Genomic DNA, 21,075 nt, shown 5'->3' with positions numbered 1-21,075 from the left:
GGAAAGAGAACCCGAGTCCCTTTGGTGCACGGAGCCAACGCTCTAACCACTGTGAGACTCTGGCCAGGGCTACACGCTGGATTTTCTGTTTGTTTGTTATCCTCCCTGAGGATATTTTTCCATTGATTTTTGAGAGAAAGTGGAAGGGAAGGGGAGAGAGAGAGAAACATCAATGTGAGGGAGGCACACCAATTGGCCTAGATCAGCCTTGGGCAAACTACGGCCCACAGGCCGGATCTGGCTGTTCTATCCGGTTCTCTTGCTCTCCCCTCCGCTCCTTTACTTTGAATTTATATTAGTTCACACAAACATTCCATCCATGCTTTTGTTCCGGCCCTCCGGTCCAGTTTAAGAACCCATTGTGGCCCTTGAGTCAAAAAGTTTGCCCACCCCTGGCCTAGATGGAGCCTGCAACTGAGGTACATGCCCTTAACTGGAATCGAACCCGGGACCCTTCAGCCTGCGGGCCAATGCTCCATCCACTGAGCCAAACTGGCTAGGGTTACACACTGGATTTTAAAGACTTAGTCTAAAAGAAAAAGATGTCAAATATCTCATAAATCCTCTTTTAATATTGATTACTTGTTGAAATAACATTTTGGATAGACTGGGTTAAATCAATCTATTATTTAAATGATGTAATTTTCATCTGTCTCCTTTTACTTTTTTAATTGAGTTACTAGAAAATTTAAAATGCTGCTCACATTACATTTCCCCTAGACAGTGCTAAGCTCCATGCCTATCTTCACCACTCACACAGGCAGCCACATATAGAAACAGGAACCCTGCTGTTAGTGAGTTTGCTTGGCCGAAAGAAAAAGAAAAACCGAGAGATTAACTGATACTTGGCCCTCCTTCCACAGGTTAGCAAAATATTGCTCACGGCTCAGAGAGGATGGATGGGTTGGTGGTAAAACCTGTGTCTGCAAATATGAAGTTTATGGAGATATATCTGCAATTAGGTGCACATATTCAACACATCTGGCCGCACTTGCATGCATGCTGCATGTATTAACCTATTATGGAAAATATTGTTGATTAGCAATTTACTCAAAGAGCCTTAACTAGATATTTTCCATATGAAATTGGATATAAAGAAATCTGGATGGATCCTAACCTGCTTAGCATCCCTCATGACCACGTCTACCTGTATTCCTTTCAATGGTAGAAAAACAGAAGTGCGGTTACTTTTTATTCCTTAAACAAAATATTTGTACCAGGCACAGTTCTGGCTAATGGGGATATAGCTATGCAAAACAAAACAAAACAAAACAAAACAAAACAAAAAACAGATAAAAATTCTTGCTCTCATGAAACTGTCCTCAAGTAGGGCAGGCAGATAATAACCAGTCAATTAAAAAAGTATATCACCCAGCTGGCGTGGCTCAGTGGTTGAGCATCAACCTATGAACCAGGAGGTCACAGTTTGATTCCTGGTCAGGGCACATGCCCGGGTTGCGGGCTTGATCTCCAGTACGGGGCGTGCAGGAGGCAGTCAATCAATGTGTCTCTCTCATGGATGTTCTATCTCTCTCTCCCTCTCCCTTCCTCTCTGAAATCAATAAAAATATATTTTAAAAAAGAAAAGTATATTGAATAAGTTACTAGTAATGTGGAGAAACTATTGCAGGGGCAGGAGCTGCAGGGGTCCTCAAACTTTGTAAACAGGGGGCCAGTTCGCTGTCCCTCAGACCGTTGTAGGGCCGGACTATAGTTTAAAAAAAAAACTATGAACACATTCCTATGCGCACTGCGGGCCCGGGATGCATCAGCTGCTAAGCAGGACAGGCAGCGGCACCCAGCGGGCCGGATACATGTCCTCGGCGGGCCGCATGTGGCCCGCGGGCCGTAGTTTGAGGACGCCTGGATAGAGAGTGCTGCGGCAGTGGGGAGGGGCTGCTCCAGGAAGCCAGAAGGCCAAGGCCGCTTTGGTGAGTGATCTTGCAGCTGCCCGGCTAGGAAGGAAAGGCCTGCCGGGGAGAGGGAATGGCAAATGCAGAGGCCTGGAAGGGGGAGGACCCAAAGATGGCAAATTGGCTCCGAGTGTAATGGGGAGCCACTGGGGGCTTCTGGACAGAGACATGGCATATGGGCTTTCTTCCTTTCTCAGATCACTGCTCTGCCTGCCTCATGGGGAAGAGGGTGCAGGGGGCCAGGGCAGAGACAGGGAGACTCATGAGAAAACCATGGCATTAGTCTACCAGAGACAACTGTGCCTGGGACCAGGGTGGCCCAGTGGGAGTGGGGAGAAGCGGTTGCATTTGGGATATACTTGCTTTCCCCTTCATTTCCCTGGAAGCCAGCTAGAGGAAGCAAAGATCTGGGTGTCATATTGGGATAAAATCCGGATGTTTCTGTACCAAGAAAAGGCAGCTCCCTGCAGGTGCAAGCTAATGGTGGGATTTGGAATCAGAGCTGCCCGCCTCAAAGCTGTGTATTTTCTCTCTTCAGCCATACACCTGCTCTCAATGGTGAAGACGAATTAAACTCCGGATAAGGGATATTTAGATTTCATGGAGAGTGAAACATCATGGCATTTGATAAAGGTCGCACGGAGGATTTTCATGTTTACTTGTCGTGAATAAATATGCATCCGGTCTGCTAGGCCCCCATTGAGAGCTTATTAAATGTCTTCTGGTGACAAAATGCTAATTAATGATTTCATATATTTTGAAACAGAAGTACATTATGAAACACATGATTTATATAACAAGATTTTCAAAATACCTTCAACTTCTCCATCTTATTCCCTAATAGTCTCTACCCTATAGAATGGTTCATACTGAAATGTTGTCATTTTACATAGCTGTTCTTTCCCATAAGTAGTTTCCTAAGGAATTTAAAGTTTCCCAAGATATTCTTCTCTGGAGGGGAGGGGAGAACAGGGAAAGGCGCATGGAGGGAGGGAGGGAAGAAAAAAACTATTTTCCTACCCACCCATAAGATTCTCAGCACTTGAGTATTTCAGACCAGTTCAAACCTACAGCTATGCCACGAGGATGCTCAATCAGGGCATTCTCACTCCCAACTGGTGAAAGTCGGCATCATTATGGTTTGGCCAACACTCCCTTATGGAGTCACTCCCAGAGTCCCTCGGGGCTTGTGTGACACAAACTGCAGGCAAGCCTCACCAAGGTTCCCAGGTGTGGGCAGGCGTCATCCAGGCCTTATCCCTCTCCCCATTTCCTCCAATGGCCATGGCACACAGGCGGAACTTCTCTCCCCGGGGACAGACCTGCCTGTCCGGTCTGTGCTATGGCCATCGCATTGGCATTGGCGGAGTGGCCTCTGCTTATAGTCATGAACCGTGGCTCAAAGAGATTTTTCTCTCCAAGGCGGTGCTGGGGCGAGAATTTCCGAGCTAGGCTGCAGTTCTCAGAATGCACCCCACAGAGTCTGGAGCCTAAGGGGAAAAATCCCTTAGGTTCCACTGTCTTCGGATTTCCTGTTTCCCATCTCCTGACATTTTGATTCAAGTGCCAATCCAAGTAAGCATAAGGGGGGGGGGGAATGTACCCAAGCGCCATGTCCCCTGCAGGTGTGGGAGGTGGGCGTGAATGGGATTGCTGGCTTTTCTAGCTCAGGGTTCATTAGGAGCCACCTGTGCCTCAGGTCCTGTCCAATCCCAGGCGGCAGCCCCCTCCCCAGCTGCACCCTTGCCATGACTCTGAGGTTGCACCCTGGGGACACTCACCCAAGCATCCGTGGCCCCCAAGCCCTGAGATCTGTTGTCCTCATTCTCCCCTGCCTGGGAGCAAGGTGACCTTCTCTGCCTACATGATGGAACTGGGAGTAAATGCGTTCCAATGTCTACTCTAAAAACGACTTAAAGACTTTTATAGAGAAAAAGGAAACAATACTAGATCATTCGTGGCTAGATTCCCTCCATGAACTTCTAAGAAACAATGGTGCTTTACTCCTTCCTATTTGATGTTTCCTAGCCCAGCTGGCATGGCTCAGTGGTTGAGCGTCAACCTATGAACCAGGAGCTCAAGGTTCGATTCCCGGTCAGGGCACATGCCCGGGTTGCGTGCTCGATCCCCAGTGTGGGGCGTGCAGGAGGCAGCCGATCCACGATTCTCTCTCATCATGGATGTTTCTATCCCTCTCCCCGTCTCCCTTCCTCTCTGAAGCCAATAAAAATATAATGATAATAAAGTTTTCTTAAATATGAATTAAATCTGTAGATCAGGGTTTCTCAACCTTGACACTTTGGGCAGGAAATTGCTTTGTGGTGGGGCTGCCCCATGCACTGTAGGATGCTTAACAGCATGCCTGGTCTCTACTCACTGGATGCCAAAAGCCCTCTCCCTGTTGCCCCACTGTGACAGCCACAAATGTCTCCAGACATTCCCAAGTGTCCCCTGGGGGGGGGGGAAGGGCAAAATTCCCCCTGGTTGAGAACCACTGCTGTAGTTATAGATATAATCATAGACATAGTATAGCCACAGAAAATGGACTGCAAGCTCTTTTAACAAGCTACCCTAGGCCTGGCTGGTATGGCTCAGTGGTTGAGCATTGACCTATGAACCAGGAAGTCACAGTTTGATTCCCAGGCAGGGCACATGCCCGGGTTGCGGGCTTGACCTCCAGTGTGGGGCGTGCAGGAGGCAGCCGGTCAATAATTCTCTCTTATCATTGCTGTTTCTCCCTCTCCCTCTCTGAAATCAATAAAAATATATTTAAAAAAAACAAAAAACAAGCTGCCCTAAAAGATGAGATGACAATGAATTCAACAAGCAGCAGGCTTGCATTTTGTAATTTTTTTTTCCTATTTTACAGACTTTTATTGATATCAAACAAAAGCTATAAAACAGAACTTTAATATGACACTCCTTAAACCAAAGGTACAAAGTCATGGGAAGGGTCCCGCCCTGATTCCCATTGAAATAACACAGTACAGTGAAACAGTCTCACATCAGGACAACAGGCACTGCTTCAAATCTACAGACCACGCAGGTGGCCCGGCCCCAGGTTCCCCAAAGCAGACAGGTGCACACCTGATAGTGATTCATTACATAGCTTCCTATGTCCATTAGACTTTAATGGCTACTATTGCAACTTAAGTTAATTTTACATACAATGGATGAAAATCTCTAAAAATCAACTTCCCTTACCAGTTCGATTAGCACAAACTACAGTTTCCATAAAATATCACTACACCTACGTAAATTAAAAGTGCAAGAACTGAGCCTGTGTGCCCCAAGCATGATCAGAGTTCCCACCATCTGTCCACAGAGCACAGAAGGGAAGCTCTGATTCCCCAGAAACATTTGCTTCAAGTGATCTCCCCTCTCCAGTTCCTCAGGCAGCTCCAGGTGGCCTGGGACTGAGGAACATGTCTTCCCTGACATGGAGTGCCTCACTGGCCATCACCTTCTTCAGAGGAAGAGGAAAGCAGAAGGGCCTCAAGGAGGACACTCAAAGGGACACAGGGACAGAGTGCCTCTGACTTCTCAGTGGTGGGAGGGATCTGAACAAAAGCAGCGAGCTTCTCAGCAGGAGGGCGGGAAGGAGGTGTCATGGGCATGGAGCTCCACGGGCCTTTGTCTAATGTCAAGAAGACCTTTCTGCGGGGCTGGCCTGGAACCCCAGGAATTGGTGGGATCTGGGGCACGTGGCAGGGCTGGAGAGTCTTGATGGGAGGGCCCTTATGTGGAGGCTGGAGGTCAGGACTCTGGGTGCTCTTCAGGCAGGGGCTGAGTCTGGGTTTCTTTGTGGGCTTCTGACAGGTCTGGCTGCAGGTCTGGGAAGCTCTCTTGCCAGGCACCTTGATGATGAGATCAGAGTCCTGGCCCACACTGTGTGCAGCAGCATGTTGGATGCTGTGTGAGTTCCCATCAGGGAACATGGCTTGTGGCTGGTGGATGAGGGTTTGGTCCAGGCCCTGAATCCTGAAGGCAGAGTGGGTCCTGTCATCCCTCTCATGGACACTGTGGGGGGGAGCCTGGACAAAGTGTGTGCCTTCTGTGTGAGGGGAGTCTGTGACAGGCCCTTCCTGTCCATTCTTTGGTCCAGGAGGTAAGCAGGCGCTTCTCTCAACACCTTTGATGGGAGGTGCTGTGGATGTCATGACACATTTCCTTTTTGGTGAACAAGTGGTGAGATCAGGGTCTCGCATATATTTCCTCTTGGTGTTGTGATCAGGTCTCCACGTGTGTGGATCCCTCACATAGTCACAGGGTTCTGTCTCTTCCTTCCAGTTTTGCTGGGGCCTGCGTGTGGGTCTCCAGGGAAGTCTCTGGCAAGGAGCCTGTCTCCGTTCTTCATGCCATACTCTGTGCTCAGTCTCCCTAGCAGCCCTGTTAAAGCGTCCTGGGCTCCGCTGGACCCGGGGATTCCATGGTTTCAGGTTCTCCTTCATCTTATTGGAGCCCATGGCCTGGGGGGCTAGGGCCCTATTCCAGTGCTTCAGTGGACACCTGTGGCTGCTTGCCTTGTGCCCAAAGGCCCTGCAGTTCCAGCATCTCACCCTCACGTAGTCACAGGATTCTGTCTTGTCCTTCCAGTTGTGCTGGGGCCCTCCTGGGGCTCTCCTGGGTAATCTCTGGTGCAGAGCCTGTCTCTGTTCTTCATACCAAACTCTCTGCTGGGTCAACCTAGCAGCCTTGTTGAAGGGCCCTCGGTTCCACAGGTCCCTGGGAGTCCAAGGATTCCGGCTCTCCTTCATCTCATTGGAGCCCAGGGCATGCGAAGCTAGGGCCCCACTCCAACGCTTCATGGCACACCTGAGGCTGCGTGCCTTATGGCCAAAGGCCCCACATTTCCAACATCTCACCCTGGGATGCTCCTCCTCTGGTGGGGGAGCCTTGTGTGCCACTGGGGCCCTCTGTGGCTGCTTCCCTTTCTGGGCCATAAGGGTCTGAGGGCCCACGATCTGGGTCACGACCTGCCTTCTGCTACACCACCTACGACCTTCACGTCTTTCTGTCTCAGCTATGGACTTGCGAATCTCCCGCAATCCCGCTTAGCTCCTCAGTCCGTGAGCAGATCCTCAGAACAGTGGGTGGTGGACCAGTTCCTCTAGATCCGCTGCTGCTTCCAAGGTGCCTGTCTAAGGGAGACTCGCATTTTGTAATTTCCAAACTACTGTTTTTTGAATATTTTTTCAGCCTCTAGCACCTCTGTAATTAAAAAGAAAAAACTTCAAGAAAGTCGAAATCAGCTCTAATTCTTTCATCTAAGCGAAGATTTCCAAGTGCAAGTAGCCCGTCTAAACACCTGAGGAATTAGATAAGAACCTCATCTGCCGCTTGGAATTCCAAATTGCTCATTCTGTAAAAGCAATTACATTTGCCTGCAGGCTCATCTCTTCTGCCTTGGTAATTCTCCAGGCTGCTGAAATACCACATTTGCAAAAGTACTCCCACAATATAACCTATCCAGGCTCCCCCCACGCAGGCAAACAAACTCAGTGGCGGTCCCGATTGGCACTTGTCCCTCCCTCCCAGGACACACTTCGGTGGTCTTATTCCTCCACTAATAAAAACCATAAGCTTTTCATATTTTTAGTAAAGTTCTCTGTGTCCCCCTTATTCCCGTCAGCACAATTATTCATAATTCACAGAGTACGCTTTGAAAATTACTTTACATGATTGTTTACAGCTCTGGTTCTAATCACGGTATTTTTTAAAATATATTTTTATTGATTTCAGAGAGGAAGGGAGAGGGAGAGAGAGATAGAAACTATCAAGGATGAGAGAGAATCATTGATGGGCCGTCTCCTGCACGCCCCACACTGGGGATCGAGCCCACAACCCGGGCACGTGCCCTGACCGGGAATTGAACCGTGACCTCCTGGTTCATAAATCGACGTTTAACCACTGAGCCACACTGGCTGGGCTAATCATGGTATTTTTTAGGACATATATGTATAAAATAAGTTGTCCAACTGTATTTTTTAAAATATATTTTTATTGATTTCAGAGAGGAAGGGAGAGGGAGAGAGAGATAAAAACTATCAATTGATGAGAGAGAATCATTGATTGGCTTCCTCCTGCACAACCCCCTACTGGGATCCAGCCCGCAACCTGGGCATGTGCCCTTGACTGGAGTCGAACCTGGGACCCTTCAGTCTGCAGGCCGATGCTCTATCCACTGAGCCAAACCAGCTAGGGCCAACTGTAGTTTTAATAATGTAAAATATACACATTTTACTTAACTACCTAGTTTCTCTACTTTTCCCTTTACTATTGAGAGACAAAGCAGCAATATCGGGCAAGCAGGACTGGAACATAGGAAATGCCTGGGAAATTTTTAAAATGAGCAAGTGGGCAAACTTTTAGTCAAGATGGCATCGTTAAGTCTGTAGCTTGAGGGCTTCTCAGTTCCAAACATTTCAAATTAAGTTATAGAAAAATAAAATTTAAAAAACATAAGGCCATACTTAAAATAAGGTCAACAGCTCTGCAAGGCAGAAATGGGACAGAAGCGTGTTCACACTGGTGATGCAGTTGAGGCTGGGCCAACACGAAGGAAGCAGGGACAGGAGTTTGGGGGTGCAAGAGAGTAAAAGTGCCCATAGAAGATCTAAACTCCAGCCCAGGGGAGTGCATGCATGGAGCTGCCATCTGTCCCTAACATGTCTACCAAATTCCTAGAGTTACAAAATTGTGTGCCACGTACTTTTCCTCCCGTGAGCATCATAGCCCTTTTCCACGGCATCCTACTTCTGACCCGTTTCAGTAGTCCCTTAAATGATTTCCCTGCTTTTTCAGCTTCCTTATAAAACCAATTCAATTAATTCTTTCAAAATTTATTACTTCACTAGAGGCCTGGCGCATGAAATTCGTGCGCGGGTATGGTCCCTAGGCCTGTCCTGCGATCAGGGCCATCTTCCCCAGCTGCCCGCAGCTGGCCCCGCCTCCCACCGCTACCCACCCGGTTCCCCGTTTGCCATTAGGTGATCGGTGCCTGACAGCCAGGGAAGGGACCAAGAGGTCAGCTGTTCCCGCTTGCTCGCTGGCCCCGCCCCTGCTGCAGGTGGCCATCAGGCAATCGGAGCTTGCCAGCTGGGGAAGGCACCAAGAGGTTGTCAGTGCCCCTCATAGTGACTGGTCCAGTGGTCATTCTGCCATTGGGATCAATTTGCATATTACCCTTTTATTATATAGGATTATACCATTATGTGGCTCCAAACCCTTGTTATTAGCTCTCTACTAGTAACAGAAATATTCCAGATCTTTCTCATTCTCTTGCCATTCAGAGCCCTCTGCATGCTGGCCCCAAACCTGAGGCTTCTGAAAATGAAGGCTAGCATTGGACACTTTGGGTTGCACGTCCCAGCTTCCATTCCTCCTGGTTGTCTTCCAGGGACCACTCCTTCCACTCCTAGTCTAAGGGGTTTGGGTAAGGTTGACACCAGCCCAAGCAACCAGACAATCCCAGGGCATCCCATCCATGGGAGTGAATGACCTGAGGGCAGGTACCGACCAAAAGTCAATCCCACCAAAGCCAATCCCTGGTCTTGAGTTTCAACTACTGGGAAAGAGAAACTCTCCTTTAGCTGAGGTTGCTGAGCTGCAGAGACATAAGTGAGATAGTTCAACCTGTTGCTAACAAGCTTTCTCTATGTCATAGAGTGGTAGGCTCAAAGGACAGGGAGCCATTAAGAAAACAGGAGCCCTAGGTGGTGTGGCTCAGTGGATAGAGCCTCGACCTGCGGACTGAAGGGTCCCGGGTTTGATTCCAGTCAAGGGCACATGCCCAGGTTGTGGGCTCGGTCCCTAGTGTGGGGCGTGCAGGAGGCAGCCGATCAATGATTCTCTCTCTCACTGATGTTTCTCTCTCTCTCTCCCTCTTCCTTCCTCTCTGAAATCATTAAAAATATATTTTTTTACAAAGAAAGAAAACAGGAAACATGACTTGACCAAGGACTCCGCTCGCTGGACGCATCTGCTGACAATCTCTACGTGAACTTTTGTTTTCTGCTTTCAGAATATCTTTGATTTCTTTTTTTTTAAAAAATATATTTTATTGATTTTTTACAGAGAGGAAGGGAGAGGGATAGAGAGTTAGAAACATCATTGAGAGAGAAACATCCATCAGCTGCCTCCTGCACACCTCCTACTGGGGATGTGCCCGCAACCAAGGTATATGCCCTTGACCGGAATCGAACCTGGGACCCCTGAGTCCACAGGCCGATGCTCTATCCACTGAGCCAAACTGGTTAGGGCTCTTTGATTTCTTATAGCCACCAAGCTGTAGACCTCAGGGCTTGCTCCTTCTCACTTCTCCTGCTTCACAGTTTTTATACCTAAAACAGCTAGTCAAGTCATCATTAATGACACGACACTTAATTATTCCAAAGAAGAGAATAATTTGCCTCTTGCTGCTAGCTCTGACTTTCAATCTAGTACCTGCAAGAAGGAACAGGGTTTTGCAACTGGGGTTTCTCCCTGATTCAAATCCCTAAGTCACATCTCAGCCTTGCTTTTCTGCTCCCACGCTCTCTGCCAAAGATTTAGGTAAAAGGCCTGGTATGCATTGGACCTACGCTCACCCATTCATTTTCCTTCTTAGACACTGAGGGCTTGTAAGAAAGTTCACTTCTGCAGAATGCTGAAGATAATAAATTCAGGGGTTCAGAATGCTGAAGATAATAAATTCAGGGGTTCAGAATGCTAAAGATAATAAATTCAGGGGTTCAGAATGCTAAAGATAATAAATTCAGGGGTTCAGAATGCTGAAGATAATAAATTCAGGGGTTCAGAATGCTGAAGATAATAAATTCAGGGGTTCAGAATGCTAAAGATAATAAATTCAGGGGTTCAGAATGCTAAAGATAATAAATTCAGGGGTTCTCAGAGTGTGATCTCTGGCCCGGCAGCAGCAGCATCACCTGAAAACTTAACAAAACATAACTTCTCAGGCAAACCGACCGAGTCAGGAACTCTGGTTGGGGCCAAGTAATGTGTGTCGTACAAACTATTCAACCCATGGACTTGACAGGGAATTTTTTCAACCACTTAGTATGGGCTCTGAAGCTCAAAGCCATCTCTGGGCCCATCTGTGGTCATGTGTGGTTCTTGGCAGGTGAGAAAACATTCCCTCAGGAAACACCGTCTCCAGATCAGAGCTGGGGGTAAGGGTGCCTAACATTTTCTGAGAATAAATACAAGATCAATGATATAATTTCTTTTTAACTTCCTCACACCCTCACCCTCAAACCTCTATTTTCACAGCCATAAATAGGAAGCGAATCTTCTTTGGCTTGACGACAGCTTTTGAACACACACACACACACACACACACACACACACACACACACACACACATAAAATTGATCTCAGAGAGGAAGGGAGAGGAAGAGAGAGATAGAAACATCAATGATGAGAGAGAATCATTGATTGGCTGCCTCCTGCATGCCCCCTACTAGGGACCAAGCCCACAACCTGGGCATGTGCCTTTGACTGGAATTGAACCCGGGACCCTTCAGTCCACAGGCTGACACCCTACCCACTGAGCCAAACCAGCTAGGGCGACAGCTTTTGCTTTTAAAAGGCTGATTATGGAAGAGGCCAACACCCTTTCTCAGGGACCATCAGCCATAGGACACCTGTTTAGGCAACGCCATGACAGATGGTGCTCACAGAGCAGCCAGGGTTGAATTTCAGCATTGAGCGTTGACTTCACAGCTGAGAGTGGCTTGGAATCTCTCAAGAGGCTCATCTAAGCCTGATTTTGTAGCTGCTTTTGGCATCTGTCCTTTAAATCCTTTCTACTCAAAGTGTGGGCCTCTGACCTGCAGCGCGGGCATTACCTGGGAGCGGTCAGAAACGCAGGCACTTGGGCCCCACCCCAGACCCACTGAAGCAGAACCGGAACTTCAACTAGATTGCCAGGGGGTTGTGTACACATTACAGTTTGAGAAGAACTGCTTTAAACCGATCTTTGCAGAAATGCAATAGGTGAGGGATTCTGTAAAGCCAAGACAGAAATATAGCTGAGAATGTAATCTGAGAGCGACCAGATTGAGCAGTGAGGGTGCTATGTTAGGAGTTATATATAGCCCCGAACTGAGTAATAATCATCAGATCTCATAGCTTGCTTTAGGCCCTAGGGGTTACTATGACAAAATGTTTTAAAATACTGGAACCATTATCATGACTCTAGTTTTAAATATAAGGGAGACAGAAAATGAAGGATAAATATAAGGTTGAATTTCATGGTCAGCATGCAGAAGGGGTGACTACCACCAGGGATGTGAGTGGGTTTCCATGGCAGATCAGGCATTCTGAAGAGGCTGAGTGCACGCCTAATGACAGACGAGGGGTTGGGGAATCTTGTTCTTCTTGAGGATAAATAAATAAATAAAGCAGCTGAACCACATCCACCGTGCTATTGCAGCGAATTACAGGAATTTTCAATCAATATGGAACTTTATGATGCACTGAGTCAGTTTCTTAATAAGAAAAAAATCAAGACAGCCAAGCACTACATTACTAAGGCCATCACAATGACATTGTCACGTGGAGACATACGTGATGATTTTGCGAGTGGCCTTGGAATAACTGATGAAAGAGACGGTCTAACTCTATACATAACAGGCACCCAGCCCTAGCCGGTGTGGCTCAGTGAATAGAGCGTTGGCCTGTAGACTGAAGGGTCCCGGGTTCGGTTCTGGTCAAGGGCACATGCCCGGGTTGCAGGCTTGACCCCCCCTCCCAGTAGGGGGCGTGCAGGAGGCAGTCAATCAATGATTCCCTCTCATCATTGATGTTTCTCTCCTCTCCCTTCCTCCCTGAAATCAATATATTAAAAAACACACACAAAAAACAAAACAGACACCCAATCAATACTCATTCAAAGAACAACAGTAGTAGCTCCCATTAACAAAGCATTTACTGTGTCTGGGCACAGTTCTAGGTGCTTTCCAGGTTGCAACTTGTTCAATTCCATCTCCTCTTTGAAGTGGGTGTTATCAGCAGCCTATTTTACAGTCAGTGAGCATTTGCAGAGAGTGTGAATCATTTACCCAAATTAAGTGAACAGGGGATCAGAGCCAGGCAGTGGGCCGCAGCGTCCACCTCACCACGTGGATGAGCAATGCCACCAGAGCTCGGAAGTCAGACAAAATCTGGGCAAGAGCGAAGTGGATCTAAGAGCCAGCAAGGTCAGGGCTGTGACAGCACGCTTCTATTTTCTGAGGGGAGGAGACTCTGAGTCTCTCTCTCTCTCCTTGTTTTCTCATTTTCCAACCAATTCGGGACCCTTCCCAGACCTTCTGTCCTTCCCTCATTTAAAAACAATGTTTTTATTTATTTCTGAGAGGAAGGAAGAGGAAGAGAGAGATAGAAACATCAATGATGAGAGTCATTGACTGCATGCCTCACACTGGGGATCGAGCCCACAACCTGGGCATGTGCCCTGACCCTGACCGGGAATTGAACCGTGACCTCCTGGTTCATAGATTGATGGTCAACCACTGAGCAACACTGGTTGGGCCTCAGAGAGCCCTTTTTAAATTATTAATTGCATGAATCTTAGCCATCCTTACTTCCAAGGTAATCTATACCCTAATCCAGTGGTCGGCAAACTCATTAGTCCACAGAGCCAAATATCAACAGTACAACGATTGAAATTTCTTTTGAGAGCCAAATTTTTTAAACTTAAACTTCTTCTAACGCCACTTCTTCAAAATAGACTCGCCCAGGCCGTGGTATTTTGTGGAAGAGCCACACTCAAGGGGCCAAAGAGCCGCATGTGGCTCGCGAGCCACATTTTGCCGACCACGGCCCTAATCCATATGGTTTGGTTTATTCTTTTCCTTTTTTTAAAAAAAGTATGTTTTTATTGACTTTAGAGAGAGAAGAAGGGAGAGGAAGAGAGGGATAGAAACATTGATGAGAAACAGAAACATCGATCCGCTGCCTCTTGCATGCTGCCTACTGGGGATTGAGCCTGTAACCAGTCATGTGCCTTGACCGGCAATCGAACCAGCAACCTCTTGGTGCATGGGTCGACACTCAACCACTGAGCCACACCGGCTGGACAGGTTTGGTTTATTCATAGGGTCCATCTGGGTAAGCATATATAAAATAAAGTAATCTACAACAGTTTCCTCAAATCTAATTTTCTCTGTTCAAATAACAGCCCAGGAGGCAGCAAGGCCTTAGTGGGACAGTCTGGAATGATAACACCCACTCTGGCACTCACTGGACACCCTCCACTAGGGTGAAATAAAAACAGCTCTTGCACTACAGCGGAGATATAGTCAATATTGTAATTGCAGAATGCAATAGGTACAGCGCCGGGTGGGCATTGGAAATATCAGGGAGAACACTTCGTAAAGTATATGATTGTCTAATCACACGCTACACACCTGAAACTAATACAAAATAATATTGACTGTAAACTGTAATGGAAAAATTTGGAGAGAGAGAGAAAAAAAAAAGCTCTTGAACAAAGCACATCTCCCAAGGACGAACAAAGTTGATTATAGGCAATATATTTCAGATACATTTTAAGGAAGAGAAGCATTTTCCTAAAGGCAATGTAATTCACACCGAGTTCCCTGGCCCTCCATGGTGATTGACTTTTACTTTATTAATCTGAGCAGCTTTGCTCCCCGCGTGCAAGCTTTAGGGGCATACTGTGCACAGCTAGACAATGCCAGCAATAAAATAGTCTCCAACACCGAATCTTAGGCCCCAGCTGCACAAAGAATCAGCAGAAGCTAGGAAATTAAAATGTTCTTTAACACGATCAAACTTTTCAGCCAGGATTTCCTCCCTGACACATCTTTTTTTTTTTTTTAAATCCTCACCCGAGGATATTTTTCCTTTGATTTTAGAGAGTGTAGAAGAGAAAGGGAAAGACAGAGAGACATATCGATGGGAGAGAAACACATCAATTGGTTGCCTCCTGCACATGCCCGGGCCGGGGAGGAGCCTGCAATCGAGGGATGTGCCCTTGACCGGAATCGAACCCGGGACCCTTTGGCCCGCAGGCTGACGCTCTAGCCACTGAGCCACACTGGCTAGGGCACTGGCACTTCTTTGTAAGTGGAAGGGTTGTGTTACAAAGCTTGCTCAGCCCCAGGGAACGTGGGCGTGTTCATCTTCCAGCTCTAACGTCCACTGAACTGCAGCACGGTCCCGCTGCGTGTATAAAATGCTTGGGTCTCCCGTTGTCAGCATTACCTTCCAACCGGGAAAAGAAACTAGTTTAGCGAAGATGCTAATAAGTGGCTTCCTTTCCTTCTCTTCCCCTTCCTCGATCAATAGGCAATTAGCAGGGAGTCTCCGTTTTGCTACAGTTAGCATTTTGGTCGGCTCAGGCCACTCTGACTCTTAAGAGGGTGCTAAGTGACTTTTCAACCCTTTTCCTATTGAGCATTTCTAACACACTAGGACTAAACAGAACATTTTTAGAGCAAGCTCGATGATAATTTTCTAGACTCTCCCTTCACATGAGGAAAGCAAATCTGTGGCAATTACACAGGAAACAAATGCACGAAGTGAGTTTTCATTCTCTAGTACAGGCGTCCTCAAACTGCGGCCCGCGGGCCACATGCGGCCCACCGAGGACATTTATCCGGGTGCCGCTGCCTGTCCTGCTTAGCAGCCGACTCGTCCCGGGCCCGCAGTGCGCATAGGAATCTGTTCATAGTTGTTTTTTTAAACTATAGTCCGGCCCTCCAACGGTCTGAGGGACAGCGAACTGGCCCCCTGTTTAAAAAGTTTGAGGACCCCTGCGTCTAGTAGGTCTTCCTTCCAGAGTGGGTAGCGCATTCAGTAATCCCGGCGTTACAGCTGTCCTCCCTTGCGGCACACTGTAGCATTCTCACTTAGAGGCATCCTTAGCGTGACGGTAAGAGCCGGTGGCATCCGGCCCCCGTCTCCTCATTGTCCTGCTCTCTGGGTCCCGATCACATCGACTGCTCAGTTCCTTAGTCGTGCCCACCCCTCACCCCCTTCACCACATGCTTTCATAGAAGAATTTCTGTTTCTCTCCTGTTTGCTTGGCAATCACACACCCATGTGTGTACATATTTATTTGCTTCATGCCTGACTCCCCCGTGAAACTGTAAGTTCCATGAAAGCAGGGACCAGGTCTATGTTTTTTTACTCTTTTCTTTTTTTAAAAAAAAAAAATACATTTTTGTTGATTTCAGAGAGGAAGGGAGAGGGAGACAGAGATAGAAACATCCATGATGAGAGAGAATCATGGATCGGCTGCCTCCTGCACGCCCCCTATTGGGGATCGAGCCCGCAACCGGGGCATGTGCCCTTGACCGGAATCGAACCCGGGACCTTTCAGTCCGCAGGCCGACGCTCTATCCACTGAGCCACACCGGCTAGGGCATGTTTCTTACTCCTTTCATCAGCACATGGTAGGTGCTGAATAAACCAGTGAATGAGTGAGCGAATGTTGCTCTGGAAGATGAATTATTTGCACTGGACCAAGAACAATGGTGCAAAGAGACTAAACCAGAGGAGAGATGACATGGGGACAAAAGGAACAGAAAGTGTTCAAGCTCTTAGGGGGAAGGAGGGGTAAAGTGGAGCTACAGCGAGAGGTACTAAATGAATCCGAGGACGAACCACAGAAACCACTGGTGCAGATCGGCATCCAAACTGAAGACCCTGAGAGACAGACCCTTGCTTTGCCGAGCTATTTTATACGATCGTGACCAGATGGGATGGGTCCAATAATCTGGGGCCTCAGGCAGCTGCCAGCAGGGCAGAGCCAGCTTGAGTGACACGGCCTTGGCCATGACTCGCTGGAGAGGCCCTCGGTCCTTCTGGGGCTAGACTTTCTGGTCCTTGGGGATGGGGACAGGGACTGGGACAGCGAGGGGGGGGGAGGTAAAATGAAGATGGGCGGAGTCAAGCTGACTTTGTGAGCCATTTGACAAACATTGTGTTCTCGACACTACGTGAGACTTTGGAATAAAGATGAAAAATGAAAAAACCGTATCTGCCTTGAGAAATTTTTAGCCTAGTTCAGAAAAAGAAAAACTATGGATACACACACATATTAAAACATATACTGTATAGATGTACACATACACAAACACGTATATAACACAAGCTAGTGTTACAGTTAAATATGTTTAAAGTACTTTCAAAGCACTAAGGAGGGGAGGCTGATCCTTCAGTGTGGTGAAGTGGAAATATTAAAGGTTTTAGCCCAGCCGGTGTGGCTCAGTGGGTGAGCTTTGACATATGAACCAGGAGGTCATGGTTTGATTCCCAGTCAGGGCACATGCCCGGATTGTGGGCTTGATCCCCAGTGGGGGGGGGGGTGCAGGAGGCAGCCGATCCATGATTCTCTCTCATCATTGATGTTTCTCTCTCTTTCCCCCTCTCCCTTCCTCTCTGAAATCCATAAAAATATATTAAAAAAAAAAAGATTTTACACACATGGTGACCCTGGTTCTGAAATGCTGCTTTCCGCATGAACAGCCCAAGTGTCGGCCCCAGAAGTCCCCTGGTCCCCCAGCTTGCTTTCTGAGGCTGCAGTGAAAATTCCCAGGTAATTTTGAAAGCCCAGTGTCCCTCCCTTTGAACACTCCTGGCTCTGCTGAATCCATGCACTCTCTGCTACTCACTGCTCCCTGCTCATGGCCACTCTCCTCTGCACCGGGTGGTCCTGCTTCCCTTCCCATCCAAGTAGTGCTCCCAACGCAAGCTTCTGCTTATAACGGACTTTCCTGAATGCTTTGGGCAATGGTGGTGGTGGTGGTGTGTGTGAGTCTGTGTTGATGACATCACAGCCCAGTAGAGCAAGCCACTTCAAATGGGATATTAGGCTACCTTGCGCTTAAAGCCCCTTCCCTCTTCTTGCCACCGTGGGCCAGCACTTGTATCCCACCTTCAGCCACAATACTGTCATCTTCCCAGTTCTGACTCCTGCCCCCCGATTCGTGAACTTCTTAGCAAATGGTAACCTTGTGATTCTGTGTCACAGCAACGGCTTTTCTAGTGCTTCCCAAATGAGGACCCGGATGCAAGTGCTTCCTCTCAGGGCCGCTCTGGTGAGGCCGCGGGATTGGGGTTTTGTTGAAAGATAATGTGGTACCTGTGCTGTATGTGACCAACCACCACCAGCAGGGACGGGGGCCACACCACAGAGTCAAATGCCTTTATAATGCTGCAGCGACATGCATGAATGTCCACATGAAGTGGGAGAAACAGGTGATAAACAGCCTTTCATCAGTTCACGGCACATGGTGCCACCAAGGGAGTCATGAGAAAGCTACTGGTCTGCAGAACCTTTGATTGCAGATGGGGGCAGTGGACTCCGGAACCATAATTCTGGATCATGGATGGGTTAGGGGCCTGTTGGGAACAAAAGCCACTGAACAAGCAGGTTTGAGACTCCAAAAAGCCACATGACATGACTTATTCCTTTAGCTCCTACCAGTTCGGGGTGATAGATGCATTTTTTTGTTCTATTGCAGGGTTGCAAACTTAAGTGTCTCCAGGGCAACAATCGGAGCTCTGTCTACTCTCGCTTTAAGGGAGCACCCGCCCCGTGTGTCAGCTGCTGAGTCCTAAAGGCAATCCCCAGCGCTGGCCAGTGTGGCTCAGCTGGTTGCACGTGGTCTGTGCACCAAAAGGTTGCCAGTTCGATTCCCATCAGGGCACATGCCCGGGTTGTGGGCTTGGTCCCCAGGAGGGGACATGCAGGAGGCAGCCGATCCATGTTGTACTCTCACATCGATGTTTCTCTCTCTCCCTCCCTCCCTTTCTCTCTAAAAATCAGTCATCTAGCTTTTAAAGAAAAAAAGAAAAATTCCACAAATCTGAATGTTTACTGGAAATCTCCTAATTTTTCAAGGTTAGCTCTGAAAAAAAAAAAAAGCATTGTAATAAAACATTTGGCCATACTTTTCTGGGCTGATGGCATACAGTCAGAGACCTCTGGTTCTTGGTTGATTTTTTTCAGCACCAACTGATTTCTAGGCTCTCTAATATGGGAACTTCAGAATTAAGCAAGGTTCAAAGTTAGAACCATCTGGCAAGCGTTTTGCTTAGTTCACTGATGTGTGGGAAGGGAGGGGATGGCTGAAAAGACAACGACCCCCCCCCCTCCGCCAAGGATCTCATTTAGAATAGTTTGCCTTAGAGCAGCGCTTTTCAAGAGACTGCCAAGAAACTTGAGTTAGTAAGCACAATCTGAAATCCCTGTGATTAGCTAATCGGGCTCTCTTGTGGGGAAATAATGAAGTAATTGAGAAACAGTGGGCTTGATTTGATATGAGACAACCGCAGACGATTCAAGTGATTTCCTTTTTGGTACACATAGACGTTTACCTCCCATATCTCCCTTCTTTGCTGGTTTGAAAGATTTCCCCCTCGCCAGTGAATCTAGTGCTTGATTGTTTTTCCCCCGAAGAAAATGAAGCATTTTATCCCAGCTTTTACTGGATGAAGGCGTTGCATTGGTGTGATTTGGTTTGCTGAGTTCCTAGCTCCATCCTATAGTGGCCTATGCAGTGAAAATGGTGTGTGTATTTGTGTATGGATGACCGAGACCGAAGGGCAGCAGGACAAGCCACCCCCAAATATGCTGCTTTGGTATGTTGACTATTTTGAGCTTCAGACACTTGAGAAACAGCAGATGCAAGGGGAGACTTTCTCTGAACTCCCCTTATCTGCCTCAAGACAGATCCTCCAAAAAGAACTCAATGGTTGTAAGTCCTCATCCCAGGAGTGTCAACAACCAGGGAACATGGACTCTTGTCACAGGAGAGGAGACTAGAAATCAACACCTGACCCAGATACACTTTGTCACAAACTATCAAACCTCCCATCTATTCTTCTAAGGGCCTGTTCTTCTTTCTTAAAAAGCCTTTCCTTTCCCGTAGAGGCCTACATCTCTCCTCCCCTTTTCCTATTAAGATGGTATTTAAGCCTGAATTATTTATTTATTTTTTTGTTAATCCTCACCAGAGAATATTTTTCCATTGATATTTAGAGCGAGTGGAAGGGAAGAGGAGAGACAGAGAGAGTGAAACATCAATGTGAGAGAGACACATCAATTGGTTGCCTCCCACACGAGCCCTGACCAGCCCAGGGCCAGGGCCTGAACTTGCAACCAAGGTACTTGACCTTGACCAAAATCCAACCTGGGACCCTTCAGTCCATAGGCCAACACTCTATCCACTGAGCCAAACCGGTTAGGGCTAAGCCTGAATTCTAAGCCACCTCAGGAAGTGACTCAATTTTCCCTGGGTGTCTCCCATGTATGTATGAGGCATATACACTGAGTGGCCAGATTATTATGATCTCTGAATGCATAATAATCTGGCCACTCAGTGTATATCCTATATAATAAAAGGCTAATATGCAAATTGTCCCATTGACCAGGAGTTCAACCACCAGGCAAGCCAGCCAACCGCCCATGTCCCATCCCCCTGGCCAGGCTGGCTGGACCCTACCCATGCAAGAATTCATGCACCGGGCCTCTAAATATATATATATATATATATATATATATATATATATATATACATATATATATATATATATATATATATACACACACACACACTGAGTGGCCAGATTATTATGCTTTCAGAGATCATAATAATCTGGCCACTCAGTGTATGTTAATAAGCTTGTTTTTCTCTTGTTAATGGTTTGTATTACAGGAGTCTCAGCTAAGAATGCAGAAAATTATTTTTCCTTCCCTACAAGACACACAGGCAAAGGCAAAGATAAACACAGAGAGGCAAAGAGGAATAGAATGGGAGAATGAGAGAAGGGAGGGGTGAAGGAGGTGGAAGAGGGAGGGAGGGAGGGAGGGAGAGAGGGAGAGAGGGAGAGAGAGCGAGAGAGCAAGAGAGCGAGAGAGAGAGAAAACAGAAAGTCAGAACAAACAATTGTATTGGAGCCAGGAGAGTGATTTTCATCTTTTCAGAAGGAGTGCTAGTCAGGTTTAAGTAGTTTTGGCCTCGCCTTATCTAGGTAAAGAAGGAGCATCATCATTCCTTACAGTGGACAAACCAAAGATAGCATGAGTCATTTGACTTTAAGGGGCTTATCTCTGCAGAATTCAGTTGCTGAACTCGGCGAATTTGTGTATTTGCCCATGTTTTCTAGCTCATGTCGTTTAATCCTG

The 21,075-nt window shown here is 47.3% G+C and overlaps 1 protein-coding gene across 1 annotated transcript; it reads right to left on the bottom strand.

Annotated features, from left to right (window-relative positions):
- Window positions 1-5,362: 5,362 nt before the first annotated feature.
- On the bottom strand, window positions 5,363-6,721 carry LOC308239483 (putative protein FAM90A14; the record flags this gene model as incomplete). Its single annotated transcript, XM_080652284.1, has 1 exon — window positions 5,363-6,721. The coding sequence occupies one exon, from the start codon at window positions 6,719-6,721 to the stop codon at window positions 5,363-5,365; it is 1,359 nt and encodes a 452-aa protein (XP_080508410.1).
- Window positions 6,722-21,075: the final 14,354 nt, after the last annotated feature.

Source organism: Plecotus auritus (assembly GCF_963455305.1).
Source record: "Plecotus auritus genome assembly, chromosome: X".
In the NCBI taxonomy this organism is placed as follows: domain Eukaryota; kingdom Metazoa; phylum Chordata; class Mammalia; order Chiroptera; family Vespertilionidae; genus Plecotus; species Plecotus auritus.
This window is presented reverse-complemented; position numbering and strand designations above follow the sequence as displayed.